General features: G+C 47.0%; 1 protein-coding gene across 3 annotated transcripts in view; it reads right to left on the minus strand.

Moving 5' to 3' along the window:
* Nucleotides 1-4,040: 4,040 nt before the first annotated feature.
* The window catches only part of Rassf2 (Ras association domain family member 2), a 36,244-nt gene continuing 15,289 nt past the window's right edge, over nucleotides 4,041-24,995 (minus strand). For all 3 annotated transcript variants that reach the window (XM_031371970.1, XM_031371969.1, XM_031371971.1), the window contains exons 2-11: nucleotides 22,067-22,157; nucleotides 20,676-20,751; nucleotides 18,436-18,587; nucleotides 16,344-16,432; nucleotides 15,329-15,489; nucleotides 13,835-13,936; nucleotides 12,272-12,323; nucleotides 11,646-11,767; nucleotides 9,684-9,781; nucleotides 4,041-7,722 (exon numbers count right to left, since the gene is read on the minus strand). In XM_031371970.1, the coding sequence (XP_031227830.1) occupies nucleotides 7,653-7,722; nucleotides 9,684-9,781; nucleotides 11,646-11,767; nucleotides 12,272-12,323; nucleotides 13,835-13,936; nucleotides 15,329-15,489; nucleotides 16,344-16,432; nucleotides 18,436-18,587; nucleotides 20,676-20,751; nucleotides 22,067-22,125 (981 nt within the window). In that variant the 5' untranslated portion in view covers nucleotides 22,126-22,157 and the 3' untranslated portion in view covers nucleotides 4,041-7,652. The remainder of the gene's footprint in view (nucleotides 7,723-9,683; nucleotides 9,782-11,645; nucleotides 11,768-12,271; nucleotides 12,324-13,834; nucleotides 13,937-15,328; nucleotides 15,490-16,343; nucleotides 16,433-18,435; nucleotides 18,588-20,675; nucleotides 20,752-22,066; nucleotides 22,158-24,995) is intronic.

The following is a 24,995-nucleotide window of genomic DNA, read 5'->3' on the forward strand; positions in this document are numbered from 1 at the left end:
TTCCTACCTATGGATAAAGTACATCTTCCCATTTTTCAATTTTATTTTATTTTATTTTATTTTATTTATTTATTTATTTATTTATTTATTTTTGGTTTTTTAAGACAGGGTTTCTCTATATAGCCCTGGCTGTCTTGGAACTCACTCTGTAGACCAGGCTAGCCTCGAACTCAGAAATCTGCTTCCCTCTGCCTCCCATCAATTTTATTTTCTAATCTTTTATTAAAGTCTATACCTAGAAATACAATGTTTTACACACTCTCATTGTTTTAATAACGTTGAAAAATCATCTAATGTTAACTCTGATTCATCTCTAGCCTATTCATGAGCATTTTAAATCCAGCCTTTCCTTTCTGATCTTTTTTTTTAATGAATCATAGATGTTGTTGGCAGTTCTAGTCTTCTTTGTTCAAGAGCTTTGGACCAAACTACTTCATTTTTGTGGCAATTTGTGTTATTGCCAAAATTTGGTTAAAGAACTTTAACCAAAAGCCAAAATTATATTTTTCACATATAGTCCTTATCTTTAGAATCTTTACCTAGGATCGTTTTGGATTAAAGAATGTACCAGACAGTTATTTGGTATGCGTGGGAGTTCTAAAAAGTTTCTTCCCAAAATTATACCCCAGACATCTCTGAAACATAATTATCTTCCATTACTTGGGCACACCCACGCTGTCCTGTTCCTTCTGCCCCAATTTTGGGACCAGTTATCCTCCCAGAATGCTGGGGTGCTCTGCCTTGGTGCTGCTGACCCTAGGGCATTATGTAAGTGTGGGTAGAGGGACCATGACAACTCAGAGGGCTTGGAGACTGGCAGGGGACATTCAGAGCCACAAATTGCAGAATGACACTAACCTCTTATCAGATACACACTCATCCTGTGGAGAGATCCTTTTATTTCACTGTGGAGAAGCTTTTCAGCTCATGTGGTCACACATATTTTCAAGTATTTGCTTTTGTTGTGCATGCCTATTAGTGTCTCTTCCAAAAGAACTATCATTTAGAGGATGAACCAAGATGGGAGATATGGCTCCACGGTTAAGAGCACTCACTGGCTGCTCTTCCAAAGGTCTGGACTCTCAAGACCCCCACACCACAGCTCACAGACATCTCTCTGTAACTTTACTTCCAGAGGATCCAACACCCTTTACTGGCCTCTGAAGGCACCAGGCATGCACCTGATGTACATATATAGATGCAGATAAAATGCTCATACACATAAAATTCGTTGACATGTTAACAAATAAATCAATTCTAGAATTCAGTGTGGTGGGTGTAGTTGTCAATACTGTATTGTTTACTTGAAAATTTCCAGGAAAGTAGAGTTGAAGTGGCCTTCTAACCCAGCCCCGAAACATTCGACATGGTACCTGCACACAATGGATGTGTTAATCTTACTTGCAACCATCTCATGCTAGATATCAAATCAGTTTTATTGAGGTATAATTGATAGAAGTAGTGTTCACTCACCAATGACTGGGATACTAGGCATGGCTGCTAATTTCCTGTAAAGTTCCTACCAGTGTGCTTTCAGTTTTAAAACTTGTAAAGTTGACTTACACATTTACAAAGTATGTATTAGCAATGTGTAATTTATACAGAGTGAGTGTATATACATGTAACTTACATGTGGTTTTAAATAATAAGTGATGACAGTTTTTGGGGGGTACATGTTTTGGTTTTGAATCACTTTATAGGGAAAATAGCAATGGTGATCGTGCTCACGTTTGTTTCTTGAGTAGCCTTTGCTTATACTCAAGCATCGCGGTAACTCGCTCAGGGGCATCACAGACTTGCACATAGAGTCTTGTACTCCACCTGGTGAGAACTGTAGCATGTGAAACAGACAGCACTAAATCAAACCATTTCTGTAGCACGAACTGCCAGTTCCCTTACAACTTGCTCATCTTTGTTGGGTAGTCTACACATTCTGACTTTCTGAGGCTTACTGACCGCCTGGTCCCCAAAGAAACCATTTGTGTCTTGTCTATGTCACACACCCCCGTGATATGCAGTATAATAGTCTGCTCATTAGGGGAAAATAGCATTAAAATCTTGTCTTGGTTGTTCCCTTGTTCTAGGGAGCAAATTATGATAATCAGTTATTCTTCGTGGCCAGGTTTCCAGGAAGGTAACTGTTGATTGCATGTTTTGCTTTATAAACCAATCATTCTCCTCCTTTGCATTAGTCAGGGATCTCCAGAGAAACAGAACAAATTGAGTGTGTGTGTGTGTGTGTGTGTGTGTCTGTGTGTGTGTGTGTAGAATTCACAAGCTATTAGATGAATAAGACACAAGTCAAAGAATGTTGAAATGAGTGCTGGAGCAGACAGAGGAACTGGGAAACAGGGCGGTGGCAGGCCATGTCTACAGCCACTGCATTCGCTCAGCCTCTGTAGAGCATGTGGCAAATTCAAGATTGCCTTTGGGAAATTCATGGGATTATAAACAAACAAACAAATGCCTACTGTCATCCCACAGATGGTTGAATCCAATGATGTGGAATCTGCAAAAAGAGAAGTCTGACTATATTTACACACACACACACACACACACACACATGCACACGCACATGCACACGCACACACATGCACACAAATGGAGAAACTGTTTTAAGAAACTTGCTTATGCAGCCAACGTTAAAGTTTGAGTTCGAAGTACAGTACCGGTTGGTTCTTTCTTGGAGACTCTGTTTTTCCTAATGCCTCCAATTTCTTTGATGGGCCCCACCCTCACTGGGGAGGGTAATCTATTCAAAGTCTATTGATTTAAATGTTGATTTCATCTAAAACAAACTAACATCTCAAAACAACATCTAGCATTTGACCATACATCATGGACCAAGGCCTAGCCAAGTGGACAGTTGCCACCAGCCCCTGTGCACTCACACCTTCAGCAAAGTGGAATTTAGATGTTAGTCTGAAGGCCAAGCTCTGGGAGACCACTAAGTGGGTACCACCAGTGAAGTAGGGTCAGGTCCCCACACCCTAGTTTATAGTTGAGAAAACTAAGCATAGAAACAGATTCATAAACTTGACAGAATGGATTCATTCAGCATCCTAGTAAGCCAGAGCTGACCTCAGGGTGACATCCATTGCCACTCTGGCAGGTCCCAGTTCCTTCTACCACACCAGTGGCCTCAACTCGAGACTCACAGGAAAACATGCTCGTTTTGATTTGTGGTTTGAATGTGTCCTGCAAATTCATGTGTTGGAACCTTGATCCCCAGTGGCAGAAGGGCATGGAGGGAACTGGGCCATTAGAACTCTGCCCTGGTGTGTAGAATAAACTGCTCAAGGAATCATGGGACATTGTAGGAGCGGCTTGTCAACACAAGCTCTCAGGCTGGGTGGCAGCATGTGTACTTGGCATGCATAGGACCAAGTTCATCCCCACCACCAACAAAACAGAACAAATATGTAAAACAGAGCTCTCTCTAATATGCTTTCTGTCTTACTATGTGGTTCCCCAAAGGCCCCACCAGACACTAACTCCATGCTGGTAGACTTTGCTTGAGCTAGATAAGCCTTCTACTCTTTGTACCCACCCTGGTCTCTGCTACTTTGTTATATAACACTAAATAGACTAAAAACATTATAGCTAACCCTGGGCACATTCAAACCATAAACCCTGGGGGGAGGAAACGGGCTTAAGGTTTCAGAACCTTCACCTTACAATTGACCTCAGGAAGCAGAGCTCCCCTCCTAAGGCCTATAGAACAAATCCACAGGGACTCACTTCTAAAAGTGCTTTATTTAAATAAGGTCTAAGACGAGTACATTACCAAAAAAAAAAAAAAAATTAAAAGGTTATAAAACCATGACTCCCCACTGAGGCCCCATCCAATCATGTTAAGGTGCCTAAGCACATCTGAGATTCGGTTCATAACCGACGGTTGAACCAAGTCATGTACCATTCCTAATAGGCAAATTATGACGAAGGAAAAATGACTCCACCTGACTAAGAGGGAAAACTGAAAAAAAACACTAGTAGTAACCCCAGAACCCAGCAGCCTGGAGAATGAGACTTCTCAAAAGTTCACAGCTTAAGCACTTCTGTGCTCAGTTTAATGAGAGTAGGAGGAAGGGAGGGAGGTGTACCCCAAGATATGGCGAGCACCTTCAATTACATCTGAAGGAAGGGATGTCACATCAGGTTTGTAGAAGCTCTTTCATCTGGTGGAAGCCAGGCTTTACAGAAAACAACCTAAGGTAAGAAGGTTTAAAACTGGCAGTGCTGTGAGAGTGAAAGACGGCATCCTCCTGCCTCCACCCTCACCAGGGCAAAGCTTACTCCTGGGGGACATGAAAACTCCTTTGGTCACTGGACTTATTTCTTTCTTGGAAATGTATCCCTAACCCCAAGTTCTCCATGCTACAAAGCTTCAAATAGAATTTGGGTTTTGATTTGAGGCTTTCCTGCTTCTGTCATTTTGAAGCGCCGGCATTTCTTGAATGCTTCTTGCCCTGCTTGGCCAGTTTCCTCATCTACCCTTCTGACATCAAGAACACACTCAGAACCACAAAATGCAATCCTTGCCAAGATGTTTTTGCAGATCTTGGAGGACCATCATATGGCACGGATAAAATTTCTTTATCTGGAAGTTTCTGGAAATATTTAGAAAAGGAGAAGGTTGCAAATATTTCTTCCCAAACCACCAGCCTGTCCCAGACCAACATCTCGGTCTTGGGCTGCAGCACTGTCCTGCAGAGGCCGTTTCTCCCCAGCCTCGGGTCTAAGCTGCATTGTCCAGTGTGTTAGCAGTGTGCCCTTCACCAGTAGCACAGGCATGGCTGGTGTTTGTGCTTTGGGCCCATTTCCAACTAACACCCCTACCCACTGTGGGACATCACCTCCCCGCTAACATCGTCACCGAGAAAGTAAACCTGTGCTTGATCTCACCACCTCACTCAGAAGGAGGCTGGTGTTCTGGTCACTTGGCCACCTTGTAACATAAGCCCTTGTTGGGGGGCGGGGGGAGGGGGAAGAGTCCAGATGCAGCCAAACCACTTTTCACATGTTGGATTAGCCCCCACCACCACCGCCTTATGTGTTGGTCTATTATTCCTCAGGATTTCAGGCCCACTGCACCCAATTACATAAGCCCACACTAATCCATCTTGGAGTTCAAAGCTGCGAAGTGAGACCAGTGAGAAAATTCAGTCGCTGCTGTAGAGGTCTGTTCTGCTGCGGCTATGTCAAAGGTTTCCAAAGTTCACCAGGCAGCGTGGTGTTGGGTGCAGGTGTCCGGAACCAGGCCCCAACATTGTAAGTAATCCCCCTGCACTGGACTACATACACCACAGCTGCTGCTGGACAGCTTTCTTCCTTCCTTTCTCTTTTTACATGTGTGTGTGTGCGCGTGTGTGTGTGTGTTACTAGAGATTGAAGTCGGCTTTTCACACACACTAAGAAAATGCTCTACCACTGAATCTCATCCCCAGCCAATTTCCTAAAACTCCCGATCAGTTCTTTGGAGATGAGAAATGATCTCTAGGGAATGTGCCAAAATGCATAAGTGAACATGTACCCCAGCTCCCTTTCTGAACCCCGTTCTTTAAAAGCCATCTCTCTTGGCACCACCATCTTGGAGAACCTGGCAACCTGATGCCCAGAAGCAGTCACATATTGACACTATCACAATGAGCTTTCATTAGTCAGAAATAACTTCCCAGTTAGTGTGCTCCGTGGAAAGCCCCCAAGCTCCCGAGGGAAAATTGTGGATCAACATAGGCTCTGAACATTCAGGGTAAGGATAACGGGAAGAGAAATTATCCAAATCAAATTTCCTCAAATATTTGCATTCACAAAGCTGTTCTTTGTAATAAAGGAACCCCCACCCCAGCTGCCCACTGAGTTCAGGGTTTTATTAAAGTATACGCTCATAAAGAAAGCTACATTCCCCAACCCCCAGTTCTGTGCTTTGCTGTCTTTGGAGTCTAAGATAAAGACTCAGACCCACTGGGTTTCCATCCCACTGCTCATGGGATAGATTGTGCTGCCCCGGAAGAAGAGCAAGGCTGCTAAATGATACCCAGCAAAATGGCCGGCCATAAGCCATCTGTTTGAAAGCCCACAATGAGACCAATGCTGTGAGCTTTTTGAGGAGGGTGGAGGACAGTAACTTTCCTACATAGGAACAGGTCTGCTGCAGAGGTCCGCCTTCCTTAAAAGGCACACCGGTCAGGGCCCCTCAGCTGCTAGGCTTCGAGAGCTTTCGTGAGAGCAGGTAGGCCAAGAGCACCCTGTTGTAGCAAGACTCAGAGATGCCTAAGTTGCGGGCTGCTCATCTTACTTGGCTGAGTTTCATAAACCAGCAGAAATCCCACCCATCTGTCCAACCTCAAATAGTACAAGCCACACAGGTGACCAGCTACATGAATGACAGCATCCCGATTGGAGGGCTTACAGGATCACCCCTGCCCTTTCTACTAATGAGGCTGGCTCTAAAAATCAGAAGCATGGCCTCTCAAAGGCTAAGCAAGCACTGTCCTCTCTGCCCACACTCATGGAACTCCCCAAAGAGCTTCCCTACTCCCTGTGTTGAGTGAGCAACAAGACAGGCCTCCATTCTTGGAAACCAACTCCGTGTATAAGGTAAAGGGGCTCGCAAGTGTGCGAAGGCCAGAAACAAAACGAGGCAACTTCAAACACAACGCTCCAACTCCGTGTGGGGGATACTCTCACTGATGTGATGATGGTGGGCTAGGTGCCTGTCATCTCAGCGGGTGGCCTAGAACCTTCCCTTCAGTCTATGAGTGCTTAAAAACTTTTGAGTGTCATTTATCCCAGCACGCACCTGTCCTGGGTGCATGAGCAGGTCAGAGTGACTTGAAGTGGCAGTTGGAGAGCGGAAACACCCAGAAGCATCCACAAAGCCAAGAACAAAGGCAGAATCCATTCTTTCCAGGCATCCACATAGGATGGGGACATTAATTGTGCTTTCTACAATGATAACCTTTCCAGTGCAAAAAAACTCAGACTCATTGCATCCACCCCAAGGTAATCTTGCTTTTCCACTTCATTGGACTTGCCTCAAGGGCATGAGGCCACCACTTGACTAGTTCCCAAGGACCTCACGATCACCCATACTTCTTGGCAAATGAGAAGAAACTCAGCTGTAAACCTTCAGACATTCCAAATGGTGAGCCTGCAGCCTCCTCTTCCCCATCAAACATGACAGATCCGTGTGGCTGTCGTTGGCACTGGAAGAGGCCCAAAGCCTCCGTCACTCCCCTGTTCCTCCTGCACAGGAGCAGCACATGTGCAGCCTTGCAGCACCTGCTGGCTGCTGGGAATTTCACATCAGGAAAGCACGTGGACATGGTAAGTACGTATATGCACACTTGCGTATGCGTGCACGCATGCGCACGTGTGCACACACACACATACACACATTCGGGTGAGCACACACATTGTGGGTCCTCCTTAGAATGAAAGTCCTTGAGAATGAAACAAAGAAGAGCAGGGGTCCTGAGGCGGGGAGCTGTCTGCTGCTTCTGTGTCCTACTGTAGGGAACAGTGCCGCCTTTTGGAGAGCTGCAAGGTTCATGTGACAAGGTTTCTGTGGAAGGATGCCTAGCTTCCCATGGGTCTTCTCAGGTCAGCCTCAGCCCCTGGAGTATCTGAATTGCCTTCATTCCCGTGGCTCAGATAGTCTCAGGGGTCTCGGCTATCTCCTCTAGCCTTTGCCGAATCATTAGCCGGAGCACGGTGTACCTGGGGACAAAAGCAGCCAGAAGTAGACAGCAGTCTGCAATATACCTCCCCTGCCTTTGCTGGCATCCAAGCATCACTGGAACCAACCATCCCATCCCTTAGCTGTCATCCTCGGCCACTCCCACCCACTTCACACATCCTTCCATGCTAGGACAGCAGGGACTAAATAGGTCAATTCCAAATGAGACTCTTTTATACTGGTTACAAAGTGTGGACATGAAGTCACAAACAATAGCAGAGTCTCGGGCTCAGTGAGTGCTTTCTATGCTGGAGACACTGAGCACAGTACTCTATGGAAGCACTGTGCACAGTACTCCACATGCAGGGAATCTCAAGGACCTTCATCAAGGCTGGAACATACATAATTACTGGTATTTCATCTTTTTGGGGAGCCTATAGTGGCATTCTCATATGGGTCTGCCTACACCAGTGCCTGCGTTTGCAGAAGAGGCCTTAGCAAGGACAGACTATGAAGCTTCATACCTAGTGGATAAACTCATTTTCTGCACAAAGTTCATGAGCACTGCAGATGCTGCAGTGGGCATCACGGTACAGGGGCTGGCAAAGGCGGGGGGCACACTCCTCATGCTTGGAGTTTACACTACATAGCAAAAGCTATTTTATGTTCAATAAAAGCTACTGCCATACTAATTGCTGATAGCAGCAAATATAGATTTGGATTTATTCTCCAGCACCAGATTAACAGCTTCCCATTATCTCCACAAAAGATATAATAGAAAAAAAGATATATTTTAATTGCCTGTTCTGCAATTAAAATGAAATATCAATTTTAATGAAAGAAGCTTTGCTAAATTCTTGAACCCAAAGGAAATTTCCAGAAGAGACACATCTAAAGGAAAGGAGGTGGGAAAATATTTTTAGAGTGGACAGCTCAGGCAGTCACCACAATGCAGGCCACCTTCCTAAGATTCCCAGAATCTTGGTATCAGAGCATTCTTTGCCTGAACTCCTTTGTCATGTGTCCCAGGACCTGTGCTGACCCTTAAATGACCCCCCAGACTTTGTCCTCAAATAACCTCAGACTCTGAACCTCCTCTGAGGGAAAGCCAGCTTCCCGTTGGAAGACTTATCGTGTGGCTGAGACAGCATCATACAATCCTTTGAATAATGTGCCTTCTTCCAAAGGTTCGTGTCTGTGGAGCCTGGTGTCCATGTAGGGAGGTCTGAAATAGTCAAATTAATATGGGCTCACAAGACTCCAACTAGTTCTGGTTTTTTTTTTAAGAATTTATTTATTATATGTATACAGTGTAGCTGTCTTCAGACCCCCCAGAAGAGGAAGTCAGATCTCTTGTTACAGATGGTTGTGAGCCACCATGTGGTTGCTGGGATTTGAGCTCAGGACCTTCGGAAGAGCAGTCGGTGCTCTTAACCACTGAGCCATCTCTCCAGCCCCCAGTTAGTTCTTAAAATAACAAGTTGTTCTAAAAAGTTCAGCCCAAGTCCCTCTCTTGGAAAGCTTCCTGTTTTACATGTGGTTTTCACAGTCTTGCTATCTGCCATAAGGCCCTCACCAGAGCCAAGCGGACGTGGGCTGTGCGTGCTCTTGAACTGTGAGCACAAGTTTCATTATGTGCTAAATACACCTCTTTTCTTTTTAAATTACCCAGCCCCAAGTGTTTGGTTACAGAACAGACAATAGACCAGTACGCAGGAGAAAGTGAACTCCCTGTCTCTAAATCCAGATTCCAAGGAGATCTTAAGCCAACACATTCTTTCCCAGAGTTCTTTCATAAAAAGATATTTTGATATCTCATATCCAAATAAGCAGCTAACACAAGAAGTGGGAAACAAAACCAGAGTTCACATCCCTGTCTGAGATCTGGGATTGTTGGTGGGCACACCCTCACCCCCACTCTGCCTGGCCCCAGTCCCCACCAGCCAGCTCAACAGTGGCGCCTGGGTCCTGAAATCAACCTGCACCCAGCCACCATGCTCACTTGCGCATCAGCTTCTCCACCTCCCGGTCCTCCTCCTCCTGGAGTTTCTGGATGAAGCTTTTAAGGACTGGCATCTCAAACTTTATATACTGGGCCACCTGGAGAGGGAGAGCAAATCCCACTGTTAGAAAAAGCCTTTGCTATCCTCTCCTCAAGGCCACAAAGCAGGCAGAAATCTATTTTGCCATTAACCCAGGATTTCCTCAGCCAAGGGCCAGGCCTCTGTGTATCCCAGGCTGGTCAAAGAGGCCTGCATTTACATGACTCTCATTAGTTTCCAGGCTGGTCACATCTGCATGAGGATGTCTGCATTTACATGACTCCTTTTGTTGGTTTTTTTTAAAGATTTATTTATTTATTTTATGTATATGAGTACACTGTAGCTGTACAGATGGTTGTGAGCCTTCATGTGGTTGTTGGGAATTGAATTTTAGGACCTCTGCTCACTCCAGTCGGCCCCGCTTGCTCACTCCCTGTTCACTCCAGCCCAAAGATCTATTTATTATTATGTGTAGCTGACTTCAGACACACCAGAAGAGGGCGTCAGATCTCATTATGGGTGGTTGTGAGCCACCATGTGGTTGCTAGGATTTGAACTCAGGACCTTTCGAAGAGCAGTCAGTGCTCTTACCCACTGGGCCATCTCTCCAGCCCCACATGACTCCTTCTTATTAGTTCTCAATTTCCCTTTCATTGTTGTGATCCACAGCTCTAGTGACTTCAAACAGAAATGAAGTTTCCTTTCATACAGGGATTCAAAGCCAGAGGAAGAGTTCCTGGGGTTGGGAGTATAGCTGGTGGGCTCTAGGTTCCCTCCTGGGGCTAGGGGAGGTGGGGGTGGGGGGCTCTAGGTTCCATCCCCAGAGCTGCACCAAAACAAAGACCCAAAAAAAGACTTTAGTAACCTGCTTTGGTCTACCCAGAGGGAATGTGAAGAGCCATCGTGGCCCACCTTCAAGTCCCCAGTCTCTGGGCATCCAAATAGGCACTTGTTTCAGCGAAGTGACAGGCTCCAGAGAGTTGAAGAAACGCTTCCTCTTTCCCTCCCCAACCAGAGCCTCGTCCTACTCTGTCCGTTTGTCTGAGGGCGGTCCTCCACCCTAGCAGTGCTGAGCATCACTAGGAGGCTTGTGGAGGCCACTGGAACCCTTGCAGACTTCACACACACTAAATCTGAGTGGAGGCTTCAAATGTGTTTCCATGGCTAGGACAAGGTTCTTCTTCTAAAAACTGTTTACAGATTATTCACGTGTGTGTAATGTATGAGCATGTACACGTGCCTGTGTACATGCCTGTTCATACAGGCGCTCAAGTACTTGCATGCACCATGGTGTGCAGGTCAGAAGAAAATCTTATCTTTCACCTTGTTAGAGACACAGTCTCTTGGCTGTTTGCCACTGCATGTGACAGGCTAGGTGGCCCACAAGGCAACTCCTGGGAAGTCTCCTGCCTCCACCTCCCACCTCACTAGTGCACTGAAATTACAGATGCACGCTACTATATCTCATATATACTATACAAGCCCTGGGGATTCGAACACGTGTAACTGTTCACCCACTGAGCCATCTCCCAGCCCTTGTACTAGTTTTTTATGCTCCAACCACCTGCCCTGGAAGCCACTGCTCTTCAGGCCGGGTTTGAATAAGATACAAATTCGTTCAGAGTCTGACACAGGACTGCTGCTACCAGAGAGCAGAATCCTGAGAAAAAACGTGGATGTGATAAGGCATTTGGATTTGGGGTTACTGTATGAACTAACACCTGAGAAAAGAAACTCGCTGTTGAGTGTTTGATGTGGAGAGCTCGCGTCCCAAGTCCTCAGAGGCCCAGCACTCTCGGGAGGTTCAAGAAAGTTCTTCCTCTAACAATCCCCACAAGGCTCACCCTCAACTGTAGGTCTCCTCCACGCCATTGCTTCCCACCCCCACTGCTGAGGAAAGACCACCAAGCAAAAGGGCTCACGTCATAGGTGACCTCCTCCACCTGGTCCTTCTCCATCAGGAAAACTTTGGAGATCTGTTCACATGGTCCCTGGAGGATGCGGGCGATCAGAGGGTAGTCGGAGTTCTTCAGCTTCTGCTTTTCTGAAACATAACCACGGTTGCCTGAGCTCAACCCAAGACCTTTCTCCCCAAGAGTGGTGGCCAATTCAGGGGTCAAAACGGGCCAGGCACCTCAGGAGACACAGCTGCACAAGTCAGACTGTATTAGACTAAACTATTCAACATCTGTTGTTAAAAGCACCCCCCCCCCACACACACACACACACACATACACACTACCACACCTCAGACCTTCTGGAAGATGGCACTTGGGAAAAATGTGGCATCTACCTGTACAGGAAATCCAGTTCATTTTCTAATAGGCAGTTAAGTTCGGGGACTTAGGGTTGCTGCCCACATGACATTCCCCTGGGGCACTTGTCACAAAAGCCCACCAGACTTGGGGACAAATAACATTGGGAATCTTAGGAAATCTCAACAGCAGAATAGAGGGTCTTGTTGTTGTTGTTGTTGTTGTTGTTTTTAAACTTGCTATTTTGAGTTAATTGAAGGATTTGAAGTGTACTGTGTGGCCTTCAGACTTACCACCACTGGTGTGGACCACGTACAGCGCAAACTCCTCTGCCGAATTCTCAATCTGAATCAGGAGCAAAAGAAACTTAGTAAAACACCCCAGGCTTGAGCCATTCCCCAGCCTCCACAGAGCAAAGCCAGACTCTAGGCTTCTGCAAAGTGAAAGGCCGTTTAGTTACGTCCGAGGAGGGCAAGCAGCAGGCAGCGACTATCAATCATGCCAGATAATAGCAGCCAGGCATCCCTCATCTACAATGTTCGGGAGAAGATGCATTTCAGGTTTCAGAGTTTTTCAGGTTTGGGAATTTTGGCAAACAGCTAATCTTCTCTTCTACAAAAACCTGAGACCTGAGATGGTGGCTGGGTCACACCATTGCTCAAGTTTCTGAGGTTGGTGCATTTCAGATTTCATGCTTTTGGACTGGAGTAGTTAACACATACTGGAATGTAAAGCCCACACACTTAACGTGTGTTTACTTACCTCATACTATAACATTCCATAACACGTGGGCACCACCCTCCTTCTACACATAAGAAAGCTGAAGCCCAGAGCGGTTAAGGCAACTTGTTCCCCTCAGCCATCTGGCATGAGGACTCAAACTCAGAGCCTTGCGCTCAAGGTTGCACTGGCTTCCATAAAAATAAGAATACTCAAGCCAGTGAGACGGCTAACCCGGCAAGGGTGCAAGCCTGCCGACCTGAGCTTGATCTCTGGAAGCCATACAAAGATAGAAGGAGGGAATCAACTCTACAAAGTTCTCCTGCCTTCTGCGTATGCCCTGTGGCATGAGCACCTGAACATACACATACACAAAGAATAAAAAATTACAAACACAGGAATACAAGAGCTGAGGGTATTGTTGCTCAGTGTGAGGACTTGAATTTGAGTCCTAGAACTACAAAAAAAAGAAAAAGAAAGGAAGAAACAAAGAAAGAAAGGAAGGAAGAAAGAAATCGAAACATACAGACAAAAATAAAACCATTTGGGGGAAAAAATAATATGAGCTGAGAAAATACCTATAGTTCCAGTCAGTCAGGAGGCTGAAGGTATGTGAGCCCAGGGTTTGACACCAATCTGGGCAACATAGTGAGGTCTCACCTCAAAATAAAAATGTGAATAAAAAAATATTTATTTATTTATTTACTGTATGTGAGAGCACACTGTTGTGGTCTTCAGACACACCAGAAGAGGGCATCGGATCCCATTAGAGATGGTTGTGAGCCACCATGTGGATGCTGGGACTTGAACTCAGGACCTCTGGAAGAGCAGTCAGTGCTCTTAACCACTGAGCCATCTCTCCAGCCTCCCCCCGTGATTGGTGTTTTTTAAATTGTCATCTTGACACAATCTAGAATCACTGGGACAGGAGCTTCCCAGATGGATGTCTAGAGTCTGTTGGCCTGTGGGAGTTCGCTTGATGATGTTGACTGAGGTGGGAAGGCCTGCTCCCTATGGATGGTACCGTCCACTAGCAATGGATCACGGGAGGTAGGAGAGTGGGGGAAACATGGCAAGCTCTATCCCACCCCTCGGCCTGGGAGCACTGAGCCTCACTGCCCACGGAAAGAACTTGCCTTAAACTTGTTGAGCAGTAGCTTCAGGACCTGCGGAGTAGTCATGGTGCTGTTGATGCGGACGTTGGTGACAGAGCCATAGGCTGGTGTGAACACTGATGTCTGTCAACAGAGGGGTCTGGGTTAGGAGAGGAGTGGGGACAAGGACTGAGTATCAAAACCCAGTGAGTAAGGGGAGCAGCAACAGTACTCAAAATGTGCTCGAGGAGAGCCCCTGGCACTCTGGCCAGCATCAGCCTTTGATGTAGGTGAAGGGGCCCTGAGGGTTTGGCCAGCTCACACTCTGCTCCCCTGAGAAGTTCGGGTCTGAGCTCCAAAGAGCAGGATTAGGGAGAGGATGAGATTAGACAAACAAAACATTCACAAAGACGCTTTCCTTAAGAGACCAGCATCCCACCATGCACTTGTGCAGGAGGGGGTCTCCAGTCACCTTCCCACCATGCACTTGTGCAGGAGGTAGTCTCTGGTCATCCTGTCACCATGCACTTGCTTCGAGTAGGATTTAAGCAGCAGAAAGAAAGGAGGGGTTAGCTAGTTTGGGGTCCCCAAGGTGGCAGTGTGCTGAGCGGAGACCTGCAGCCTTACTCAAACAGTCATTAGCTCAGGGGTTAGACAGCAGCAGAGAACGGAGTAAATTATTGTGCTCCATTTTCAGCGGGTGCATTTGCAGCTTGTCAGAGAACACAGAGAAGCAGGAGGGTCCAGCACCAAGCCCTTGCCTCCTCTAGCTGGGAGCCTCTTGACTGAACACTCTCAGTTCGTCCATTCGAGGGGTTGAAAGCTGCAGGCGGTCTGCTACATGACTGAGCCCATGGATCAGAAAAGGAGGGAAATTCAAGCCCCAGGACAGAAATCAGAAAAGTTTGCATCTTGAGCCAGTAAGATGGGGAATCTGGGGAGGGAGTGATGCTAGACCCAGGGGAGATTGTATCTCCCTAAAAACTCAGCCAATTAGGAATTTAAGGGTCAGTTAAAGGAGATTAGGAATATAAAAAGTACTGTACCAAATGGCACACCGACCTTCTTGTCTTTTCTCTAGGATGCCATTGATTTTGCAAAGTCATAGAATAGATCTATTTTACTACTGAGCCCCAGGACTCTTATTATGAAGTGAGGATCTTTGCTTCACACTCCAGGGGGGAAGCACAGGGTGCTGGGTGCTAGGGGAGGCCAGGGGTGGAACCAGGAATTAACTACACAGATGACCTGCCAAGGCAGGCAAAGGGAGGGCTCCTGAGATGTGCTCACGGAGCTTGGAAGTTTAAATCTGCTTTCTACAGGCACTGAAACCTCCCACACCTAGCGCAAACCATTCCTCACTCAAAATTCCATATCTCTCCAGAAGCCAGCGAAGCCTCCATGACACTTAACAACCCTCAAACTGAACTGAAAAATCCCTGGCTTCCCAGATGCCAGGGACCACATGGCACTGAAGTAGCAGACCCCAGGAAGTAGTGATGTCTCTGAGGTTTTTTTCCTCCACGGGCCCTTTACCTTGTGGTTGTAGAAATGGCCATTGATGGAGAAACGATGGCGTCTGATTCGCCGCTGATCACTGGATGTCCTCACATTGCCCCGGCGACGCACCCCAACATCACTGCGTGTGCGCATCAACTGTGGGGTGTCCTCCTGCACAGGCTTCAGGCCTCTGGAATCTTGGAAGAAAAAGGGAAATGGGCTGTTTCCCTGAGCCCCGCTCCCTTTGAGGCCAACTCTTTGGCACCTACTGTCTCCTCAGGAACACATTTTATAAAAAATGATTTTCTGCTGGAGGAGACACAACATGTGATTTACTGAGAGTAATAGTGCACAGGTTCTAAACACGGGCTCCGGAGCTAGCTCCCAAGTTCAGATCCCAGCTCTATCCCCTGGCTTCTCATGCCTCTGTTTTCTCGAGGGTTTACAAAAGCCTCTGCCTTGTAGGATCATAGTGAGGCTGTAAGTGAGTGAACACACAAAACAGGGCTGAGAAAAGTACCTGGCTCAGGCTCAGCATGAACTAAACTAAGGGCTTGCAGGATGCTGCAAACAAGCTGCTGAATCCACCAACCTTGAGGCCTTACACTGAGTTGAAACTAGACATAAAACAAGTACTTTGTGAGTCAACTCCCAACAGGTGCTCAGAGCAAAGTCCCAGAGACAGGAAGTCAAGTGGTGGCTGCCACTGGTGAGAGAACTGGGAGGATAGAGCTACTGCAAGCACTGCCACTTGTCTGGGGAGAGGACCAGAAGGAGCTGCACCCACACCAGGTGGTGGCAGCGGGCCTTCTACTTGGACTTGTCTGGATTTGCATGCATTTGTTTGCTTCATCTCGGAGGATGTTGCGGGTCGTTTTGAAAGAGGGAAACTGAAGGGGAGGAGGTGGGAGAATTTAAAGTCTTTCCTTTTAACTTTTAAAAAAAGCTATTGATCCATGTGGATTTTATAGATGTATAGAAGAAGTCATAGGTTCAAGCACAGCTGTTACCCAGTGGACCTCTAGCAGGAGGTCCACTCTACTGCGCTCACCTGTCGGGCTGTGTGTCTCCATGCTTTCAACAGGCATATCCACTTCTGAGATCTGAACAGTGGGCATGGTGAGGGGCTTCAGTGTGGTGCTGAGAGAAGCAATCAAACAGGACAGGCTTGTTTAGACCCTGAGAGGACATGTCCTAATTTCATGGCCCCCTTCCTGCAATGAGAGCTTTTATACATGCCACGTAGGGAAACTCTAGTACTTATCAGGCAAGCAAGAGGCAGGCAAGATGAGCTGAGCATCCAGGAGGCTGGCCCAGATCTCATTCTAAGTGCTGGAGGGGGCAGGGAGCTCAGGAGAAATATGTTCTGTCCCCACCTCGGCAGTAGCCCCAGACCCCAATTCATCAGACCCAAAAGGGAGAACCCAGGGCCAAGTCCGCGAGTGGCCCTGCACTGCATCTCAAAGCACATGTGGGGTTCTATGGCTCATTTTCCAGGGACACGATTCCAAGCTGGGTTTCTTTCTGTGAGAGGAATATCTCAGAAACTGCCTCCGGCCTCTACAGCTCAGGAGTGATGATGCTCTCGTGGTTACCATCAGGAGAAGGGACCACAAAAGGTCACCTGAGCTGCGACCTGGGTTTGCTGTGGCAACTGGGAATATTTCCTCAAAGCCCCAAAGAGCCACAGAGGCAGCTCAGAAAAACACATCCAAGACCAACAGGGGATTCAGTCCAAAGGGAAGAGTCATGTTTCACAGTAAGGACCAGGATGAGAAGTGGAGAGGGGCTCCCTAAGGCCGACATTCCTAGAATAATGGCTTTAAGGAAAGAAAAGTCAAATTGAAAAACTGGAAGAATTTCTCCCCATAACCGTCTAAGCCTTAGTCTGCGCCCTTCCAAGAAATTCAGGCACTTGGTCCAGGTGGCACCTCATCTCCACTGTCCAAAGCAGAAACTAGTCTGAGCACCTCAAATATACTCCCGCAGGCAACATTTAAGTTCCGCTGGCATTTGGGACATGCCTCTGAAAGCCCTTAAAAATATCTACAGGCTTCAAGGACTAGCTTGTCACGGGAGAACGGAGAAAAACCAGTAATGCAGCTCTGCCCCAGGGCATCGCAGGAAAATGGGATTTTAAAAATCATCTCACTTGGAGAACAAAATGTTAACAATCTAGAGGTCAAAGCAAGGCATGGACAGGGTCTGCCCACTGAAACTGTGAAAGTGCTGAGAGCAAGCCCAGGAGCCTTGACTAGGCTTCCCCATGCCCAATGGGCAGGGCAACAACTTCCCTCCTTAGCCCCAAGGTTGGTTCCAGGGTTTGGCTGTTCTTTGGCTATTTCTCAACTCAGGAGACTGATCCACTTGGCTGTGGAATGTAACAACATTCCAGGCAGCTAGCAGGGAGGGAGGGTTCTGTTCCCCTTTAAACTTGAAAGCGCGTCACTGTGGTTTTGGCTGAGTAGCCAGCATACTCCACCCCCTCTGGCCCAAATGCCGCCCACCTCAGCAAGTTTCAAGGGGAACAAGACTAGTTAGTCACTTGATCTCAAGACTGAAGTCCCAGAGAGAACAAGAAGATCGGCCCTAGGCCAGCATCCAGCTGCTCATTCAGTCATAGAAGGTGGGAGAGCAGACAGGCTCTTTGCTGACCTACCAACGAGGACCAATAGAGGACCTCCTAGACTATGGCCTCCTGCCATGACCTGTTCCAGGTGTAGAGGAGACCCCTGGCTGACCTCACTCGGCTGGCTCAGACAGAACATTCCTTTCTCTTCTACTAGGCTCCACCAAGAGGGAGAGAGCTTTGATCAGTGAGTTCAAATCCTAGATGTCCCTGGAGCAGGACCATTCCAGTTGGGAGGATGTGTGTGGGTTGGCACCCTATCGAAAGTCTCAGGCTTGGATCAGTGAGCCCTGGAGGGTCTAGGGCTCTCCTAGAGGGAGGACCCTCTGCTGCACATTCCCCAGTACTCCCTCTTGCTGACTCAGAACCACCCCTTTTCACTCTGTGACTGTGGAGTCAAGCAGGTCAGAAGTCCCTTTGTCCCTATCCCAAACCCATGGCAGGTAGCAGTTGGGGTGCTGAGAACTGGACCAGGAGCCCCCAGATACCCTCAAACTCATCTCCCTTCACTCACCCCTGTGCGCCCAGGTTACAGCCAGAGTGCCAGGAGGAGGAGGATGGAGGGGGACGGATGCGTTCGTGGTCATCCTGCATCTGCAGCCGAATGGGCCTGCGCAGCCCCCAGGAGATGTTCAGCAACCCCTCCACAATGAACTCGTCTTCTTCCTGCCATGAAACAATCGAGGGCGCTGAGCCCAGAATGGATCCATAGGATTCGAGCAGTGTACAAATTCTAGCTAGGAGGCACGCTCTGCTGGGAAGTTCCCAGCTCCTAGCAGATGACCTCCAAGGTCAACAGCACAAAAGCTTCTGTGAAGGGGCTGTGCTGAGGGGAAGGTTCTCAGCGGCCTGTGGGAGATACCCCCCCACACAAAACCCTGCGTCTTTAAAATTGAAACACACACCTGTGCAACTCATCAAACCTTTTTATTGCCCTAATCTTAGTGACTTGAAGGAAATCAGAATACAATACCAGGTGTGATAGTTCCTATCTACAGTGTCAGGAGTCAGGAAGTGGAAGCAGGAGGATTGCCATTCAGTTCCAGGCCAGGATGAGCTTCAGAATGAGCACATAACCAAAAACAACAAGGATGGAAGGAAAGAAAGGAGGGGGGGAAATGAAGATGGAAGGAAGGTGAGAGAAACGGAGAAAGGGTCAGAACTTCTCTTAAAATAACGGAGACTGGCCTTACTAATTAGAAGCAAGAACAAAACCCTAGGACTGGCTGTTTTCCCGTGTGTTTAGCAATCTGACCTAACTTTGGGTAAGGGAGATTCAAAGCTTTCCCCAAGTTTACTTACAGAGCATGTTCCTAGAGCAGAAGTGTTGCCTTAAAAGGTGTCAAGTGTCTGCTGGCTGCAAGCTGCCGCCCTGATCCGGTTGTTTTTTAAAGAAGAACTAACTCCCCCAGTGTTTTTTTGTGATCAGGCACACCACCTCCGAAGAGGTGAATAAATCCCTCAGGAATCCCAAAGTTATACTAAAAGGTTGCTGACTAACAATAAGGTCTACATAAAGCCTTCCCAGAGGCAGCCCCTCCAATCCTATTTTGACTGTGAGATCTCAGAGAGTGGATGACTGCAGGATTGTTCCGGTTTGATTTTGATGTTAAGCATGCTAAATGCTTGCTTCCCTGCTAGTAGGAACCTTAGGAAGGAGGGCCTAGCTGGAAGAAGTGGTCACCGAGAGAGTGACATCTGGTCTCTAGTACCTTCCTGTGTGTCTCTACTTCCCGTCTACCAGGAGGTGAAGAACCCTCCTGCCACATCTGGTGGTGAGCCCACCACCAGCATCTTCTTCTGCCTGGGCACATGAAGCCAAGTGCCCACAGGCTAAACCTTCTGAAACCCTCTGAGCTCACATAAATCCTCTCTCCCTTTAAGTTGTCTGTCAGGCTGTGCATTCACAGCTGCACAAAGTAATCCAAAGGACAGCTACTACGGCAGGCCCTGGCTGGCTCTTGCTCACAGCCCAGCCACCACTTAAGGTGGGGCTTCTTTTCTCCCTTCTGAACCCAAGCTTTCATGGCTGTCGGAGCGGGACCATGAAAATCTTTGGGACACCTGTTTAATGATCAACAACTGGCCTGGGTCCAAAAGATCTTCCTTGTGAAGAGGGCAATACAAAACAAGATGAGAGAGGAACACAACAACATTATGGCATTTTGATGGTTTTCAGGAGAAAGGCTTTCTGAAAGCAGGGCTGTTTATATGGTTTCCAGATGGCCAGGGCTGGCATTGATCCTTGATATTGTCCAATTGCAGGATAGTATTTAACCCACAACAGGACTAGAGTGGGGTGCTTTAAGAGACAGGGGAAGGCCATTGCACCTTATATTCTATTCCCCAAAGGCCTGCTTCTCTTCTTATGAACTAAATCACCAGGGACTGACCCCCTGGAAATGTGTTCTAGCTAACCAAGAATACTCGGGTCTAAGCCATTCTAACAAGCTTACAGAACACTTGAGTATAAGTCATTCTAACAAGCTTCTTCATAGTTTACAGAAACAGACCTAGGATCAGTGAACTTGGCTTTGAGATGGAGCCTGGGCAATGTCTGCTACAGCGATGCCTCTAGAACAGAACACCCATCCTTTCTGGATCAAAACTGGAACTGGGGAACCTTCTAAAGAATCCAAAGGACATCATCCATCATCGTCCTAAATACTAGGGTCATCATCCATAGCAGGACAGATGAATAAGAGTCTGGGCCCTTCCAGGGAGGCCTCCATGCCTCCTTTGGGGATGCCTTACCTCTCGGTGTCGGAGTTGCAGGTTTTGGCCTTCATAGTACAAGTTGTAGGTCTTCAGGTGTAGGAGAAGTTCACTCCTTGGAAGAGAAATACATTGCCAGCTAAAGCTACCACAGAGCAATCCTTCCTTCTCTAGTTTACCTTACAACTGGCCTCAGTGGTCCTTTGAGTGTATATTCCTTCTCATGGGTGTGCACACATGAACACATACATGCAGATACACACACACACACACATGCAGAGTTCTGAACCAACCTCCTCATCGACACCTTCCTCCAGGATCAAGGTCAAGACAAACATTAGGAAGTAGCCTGGGAACATCATGGAAGCCTATAGACAAAAGGCCTGGCAGGGGCTCTCCTGCCTCTCTGTGACCTTCTCTCATGCTTGCTGTGGGTTGAGGACAGGCTGAATGCCATTGGCTTTTACCAAGCTCTGAAGCTTCTAGCCCTTTCAGGAAGATAACAGGGATGGCTTAGGCTTAAAGAAGGCATTGGAGAAACCAGGACTGTCAAATACACAGGTCTATTCTTTCCAATGGAAGGAAATGGGTGACATCTAGTCACCTGGAATGCCAGAATGAAAGGTGGTCAGTCAACCTAGGGATTCTTTGCTCTTCTATTAGGAGCCAGCCTCCACACGAACCCCCCAATATCCTGAGCATCAGTAGGCCCTGATCCTGCAGTGAATAGAACACCTCCCCACCCCAGGAAAGAGGCTCCATGTCCACCCCACTGACCCTGCCTCTTTTATCCAGAGGGTGCCTGTGCCTGTGCTCTGCCATTCGTCAGAGCCATGGCAATCCAGGGCATACTACTGCGGCATGGTCTTTTCCTAGCCAGCACCACAGTAGGGGCAGTGAGCAGGGTTTGTGTCCATTTATGGTAACTGTGACAAAATACTTCAGATTGAGGAACCTCAAAACAATAGGAATTTCACCTCAGTTTCACCTCTCAGCTCAGGCTGCAGCTGATTCGGTGTGTACTGAGGGCTGGTTCTTCACTGTCTCTGCCCTGCTTCCTCACATGGCAGAGGGATAAGCCAACACCCTCATATCTTAATCCATCACCTTAGGATTCAGACGTCAGAGGGAATTTGGGGGGCACAAACATTCAGAGCATAGCAAGCAGCCACCTGCCAGCTCCTTTTTCTAGAAGCCTTGTTTGAGTTGCCAAAGGCGTAGTGTCCTATTACCCCTTTACTGGTCAGGCTAGGCTCACTGGAGCACGTTTTCATCTATGGCTGCTGTTTATGGTGCCATGGCTCTCAGTAGTCCACCTGCAGCTGCTTACTGCTCACACAGATGAAACTCCTCTCCCATTGGCTTCCATCTACTACCGGGAGAGTCCCAGCCTGGTGTGGGTCACTGGCTGACACTACAAGACATCTTACTTGGGCATGTACTTGTCTTGGCCGCATGGGATTAGGGCGGTTTGGTGAGTGTAGTCCATCCTTCGCTCCTCTTTTCATCAGAAGGAGAGGCCTGTAATTGAAAGGAGAAGAGCTTAGAGTTTAGAGCTTGGTTGTGACCTTGGTAGATCCAGCAGAAGACAGAAGGAGACAAAAGCAGCCAGAATGTCTCTCCTTCCCCTAGATCCACAGCCAGAGCTGCCCAGAGAAAGCCATACTGCCCCTGCTGGCCTCAGCCTATAGAAAAAAATACCTACAGGAAAGAGCAGGACTCCGCCCCAGCTAAGGAAAATACAGAAAACCAAGGATGGCCAATGAGTCTCCTCTCTAAAAGAATGTTTGCAACACAGAGGAAAGTCTTGTCTGTCAGAGACATCCCAACATCTACTAAAGTTGACCAAGGACAGAAAAGCACCTGAAATATCCAAATAAAGCCATGCCCAGCAGTGTAGCATAGCTCTGTGTGGGTCATTGGAGCACAGTGTATGAAGGAAATTCATTACTTGGGAAAACAAGTGATGGGTTAGGAAACTAGGAGTCTCATTTTGTTTAGTTTTATGTTACAGTAATGTATGCATATGTCTACACAGCCAAGTATAGGAAAGCATATATTCAAATCTTCTACCTGATATGCCAGGGCTCCTCTGGCAGGCATCTGTTCAGCCTTCCTGATGGATACCAACCCCTGCTATTTCTGAGGCAACCCCCCCCCCAGCACCAGGTACCTTTTGTGACCTACTTCAGCAAGTATATCATTAAACTGAACCCACTGTGTTTGTGGGAACAGAAGGGACCTGCCCTGATCACACCTTGAGTTTGACGCCATGAGAACAGAGCCAGACCTTTGACTGGCAGAAATGTAAGACAATAAATCTATGTGGTTTTAAGGCCCTGAGTTTTGGTGGTTTGTTCTAGCAACCATGAAAAGTGAATAAAGGTTTCCTCACCAGGGTGAGACTCATAGCCATCTATGTACCCAATAACAGGACCCTAAAAATTTAGCTCTAGGTTCTAAATTTTTGTGGTTTTCCAAAAACTCAACTTAATATGACTATAAAACCAGAGTAAATATGTGCTGTGCAAAAAGAAGAAAAAAAAATAGGACAGGCAGACTGATTTGAAGCTTTTTTTTTCCTCCTGTTTTTAAGTGGCAGTTACTTGTGTCTAGGAAATACCCTAAAAGGCCTCTTTCTATGTACTAGCAGATTTTCATAGTCTGTAAGTGTTCACTGTGTGTCTAGCTATGCAAAGCCAACTATTTCCTGCCCTCAGTGTGCAGGTTGCGCAGGAGTGGACAGGAGGAGTTCTATCATGGGAGGGCAAGAGCATGGTGGCCCACAGGAAGAACACTGCATCTGAGTTTAGGTTGGGTCCTAGGGATGGACTGGACTCAGGGACCCCCTAAGTAAGGTGTCAATGTAAGATAGTGGTGACAACATGCAGGGTAGATATATCCAGGCAGAAGCACAGAGGGGAGTGTGAGCCTCTGAGTTAGAACAGATAGTGTCACAATGAGAATGGAGAGGGATAGGGCAAGCTTCCAGGTAGCCCAGCCAAGAGAGTGGACAGTGGGGAAGGAGTCCCCTGAGAAGAGAGAGGAAACAAGAGACGAAGTGTTCTTAAGTATCAAGGCACCCAAGACAGAAGTGACAGTGGAGCCAGGAGCTGGTGGTGAAGCCCAGGGAATGCACGATGCCTGGGGCCCAATTGGAACTACATGAAGGCCATAGGGGACCTTAATTAGAGTTGTTCAATAGCTAGTCTCCGATGAAAATCAGATTAATGGTAAAGAGTGAGCCTGGCCACTAGTTCTTTTCTCACTTCAAACACGAGGGAAATTATATTCTTTCTTTCTTCCTTTCTTTTTTCTTTCTTTCTTCCTTCCTTCCTTTCTTAATTCCTCTCTTCCATTATTGGTTCTTCTGAAAACTCTTATGCCCTCTATCCAGTACCACCCATCCATCTTCCCATCTTGCTATTCTTCCATCTTTCCATACATGCATTCCCCAACCACCCACTATCCTTCCATTCATCCTTCCATCCTTCCTTCCATTACCTTCTTGCCCATCTTTCTATCTTCCATTCAGCCTTCCATCTTCTCACCCATCTCTCTAACTCCCATTCATCCTTCCATCTTCCATCTAGCTTCCTCCATATCTCTTTCCACCCATCTATATCTTCCCATCCATTTCTCTTCCCATATACTCATCCTCTCATCTATCAATCTATCTCCCAGTCACATCCACCCACCATCCATCCATCTCCCGTCCATCCATCCATCTCACATCTATCCATAAATCTATCCATCCACCTACCCCTCTTTTCTTCTACCCATCTTCTCATCTATCTACTCATCTCCCATCCATCCATCTATCCATCCATCTCCCACCCACCTACCCACACATACATACATATATCTATTCCCACCCACCCATCCACCCATCCATCTATCCATCCATCTCCCAACCACCCACACATACATACATATATCTATTCCCACCCATCTACCATCCATCCATCTTCCAAACCTCATATCATTTTCACCCACAATCTCCATCCCTTATTTTCTTCAGAATTATTTAGCTGGTCTCAAATAAACCTTGTGTATTTTCTATAAAACTCCTTTGGTACGCTGCCTCCATCATAGCCCATAATTTAGTAATTTTGCTTTTCATGTGAAAGCAATCTACCCAGCTCTTCAGACAGCTCTCTTTTGATACCACATCCTCTTAAACCTACTGGGAATGCCAATTAGAGACCAGGAGCTTTCCATGTAGTTATTAACATCTACTTGATACTAGTGCATAAATAGGCAGATCAATGAAACAATCGACATCCAGAATTAGATCCAAATATATCCAGAAACACAGAATGTGAGCAGCATTACTAAACAGCAGAGAAAAGACATATT

This window comes from Mastomys coucha, unplaced genomic scaffold (assembly GCF_008632895.1).
Source record: "Mastomys coucha isolate ucsf_1 unplaced genomic scaffold, UCSF_Mcou_1 pScaffold15, whole genome shotgun sequence".
NCBI classification, from domain to species: Eukaryota; Metazoa; Chordata; class Mammalia; order Rodentia; family Muridae; genus Mastomys; species Mastomys coucha.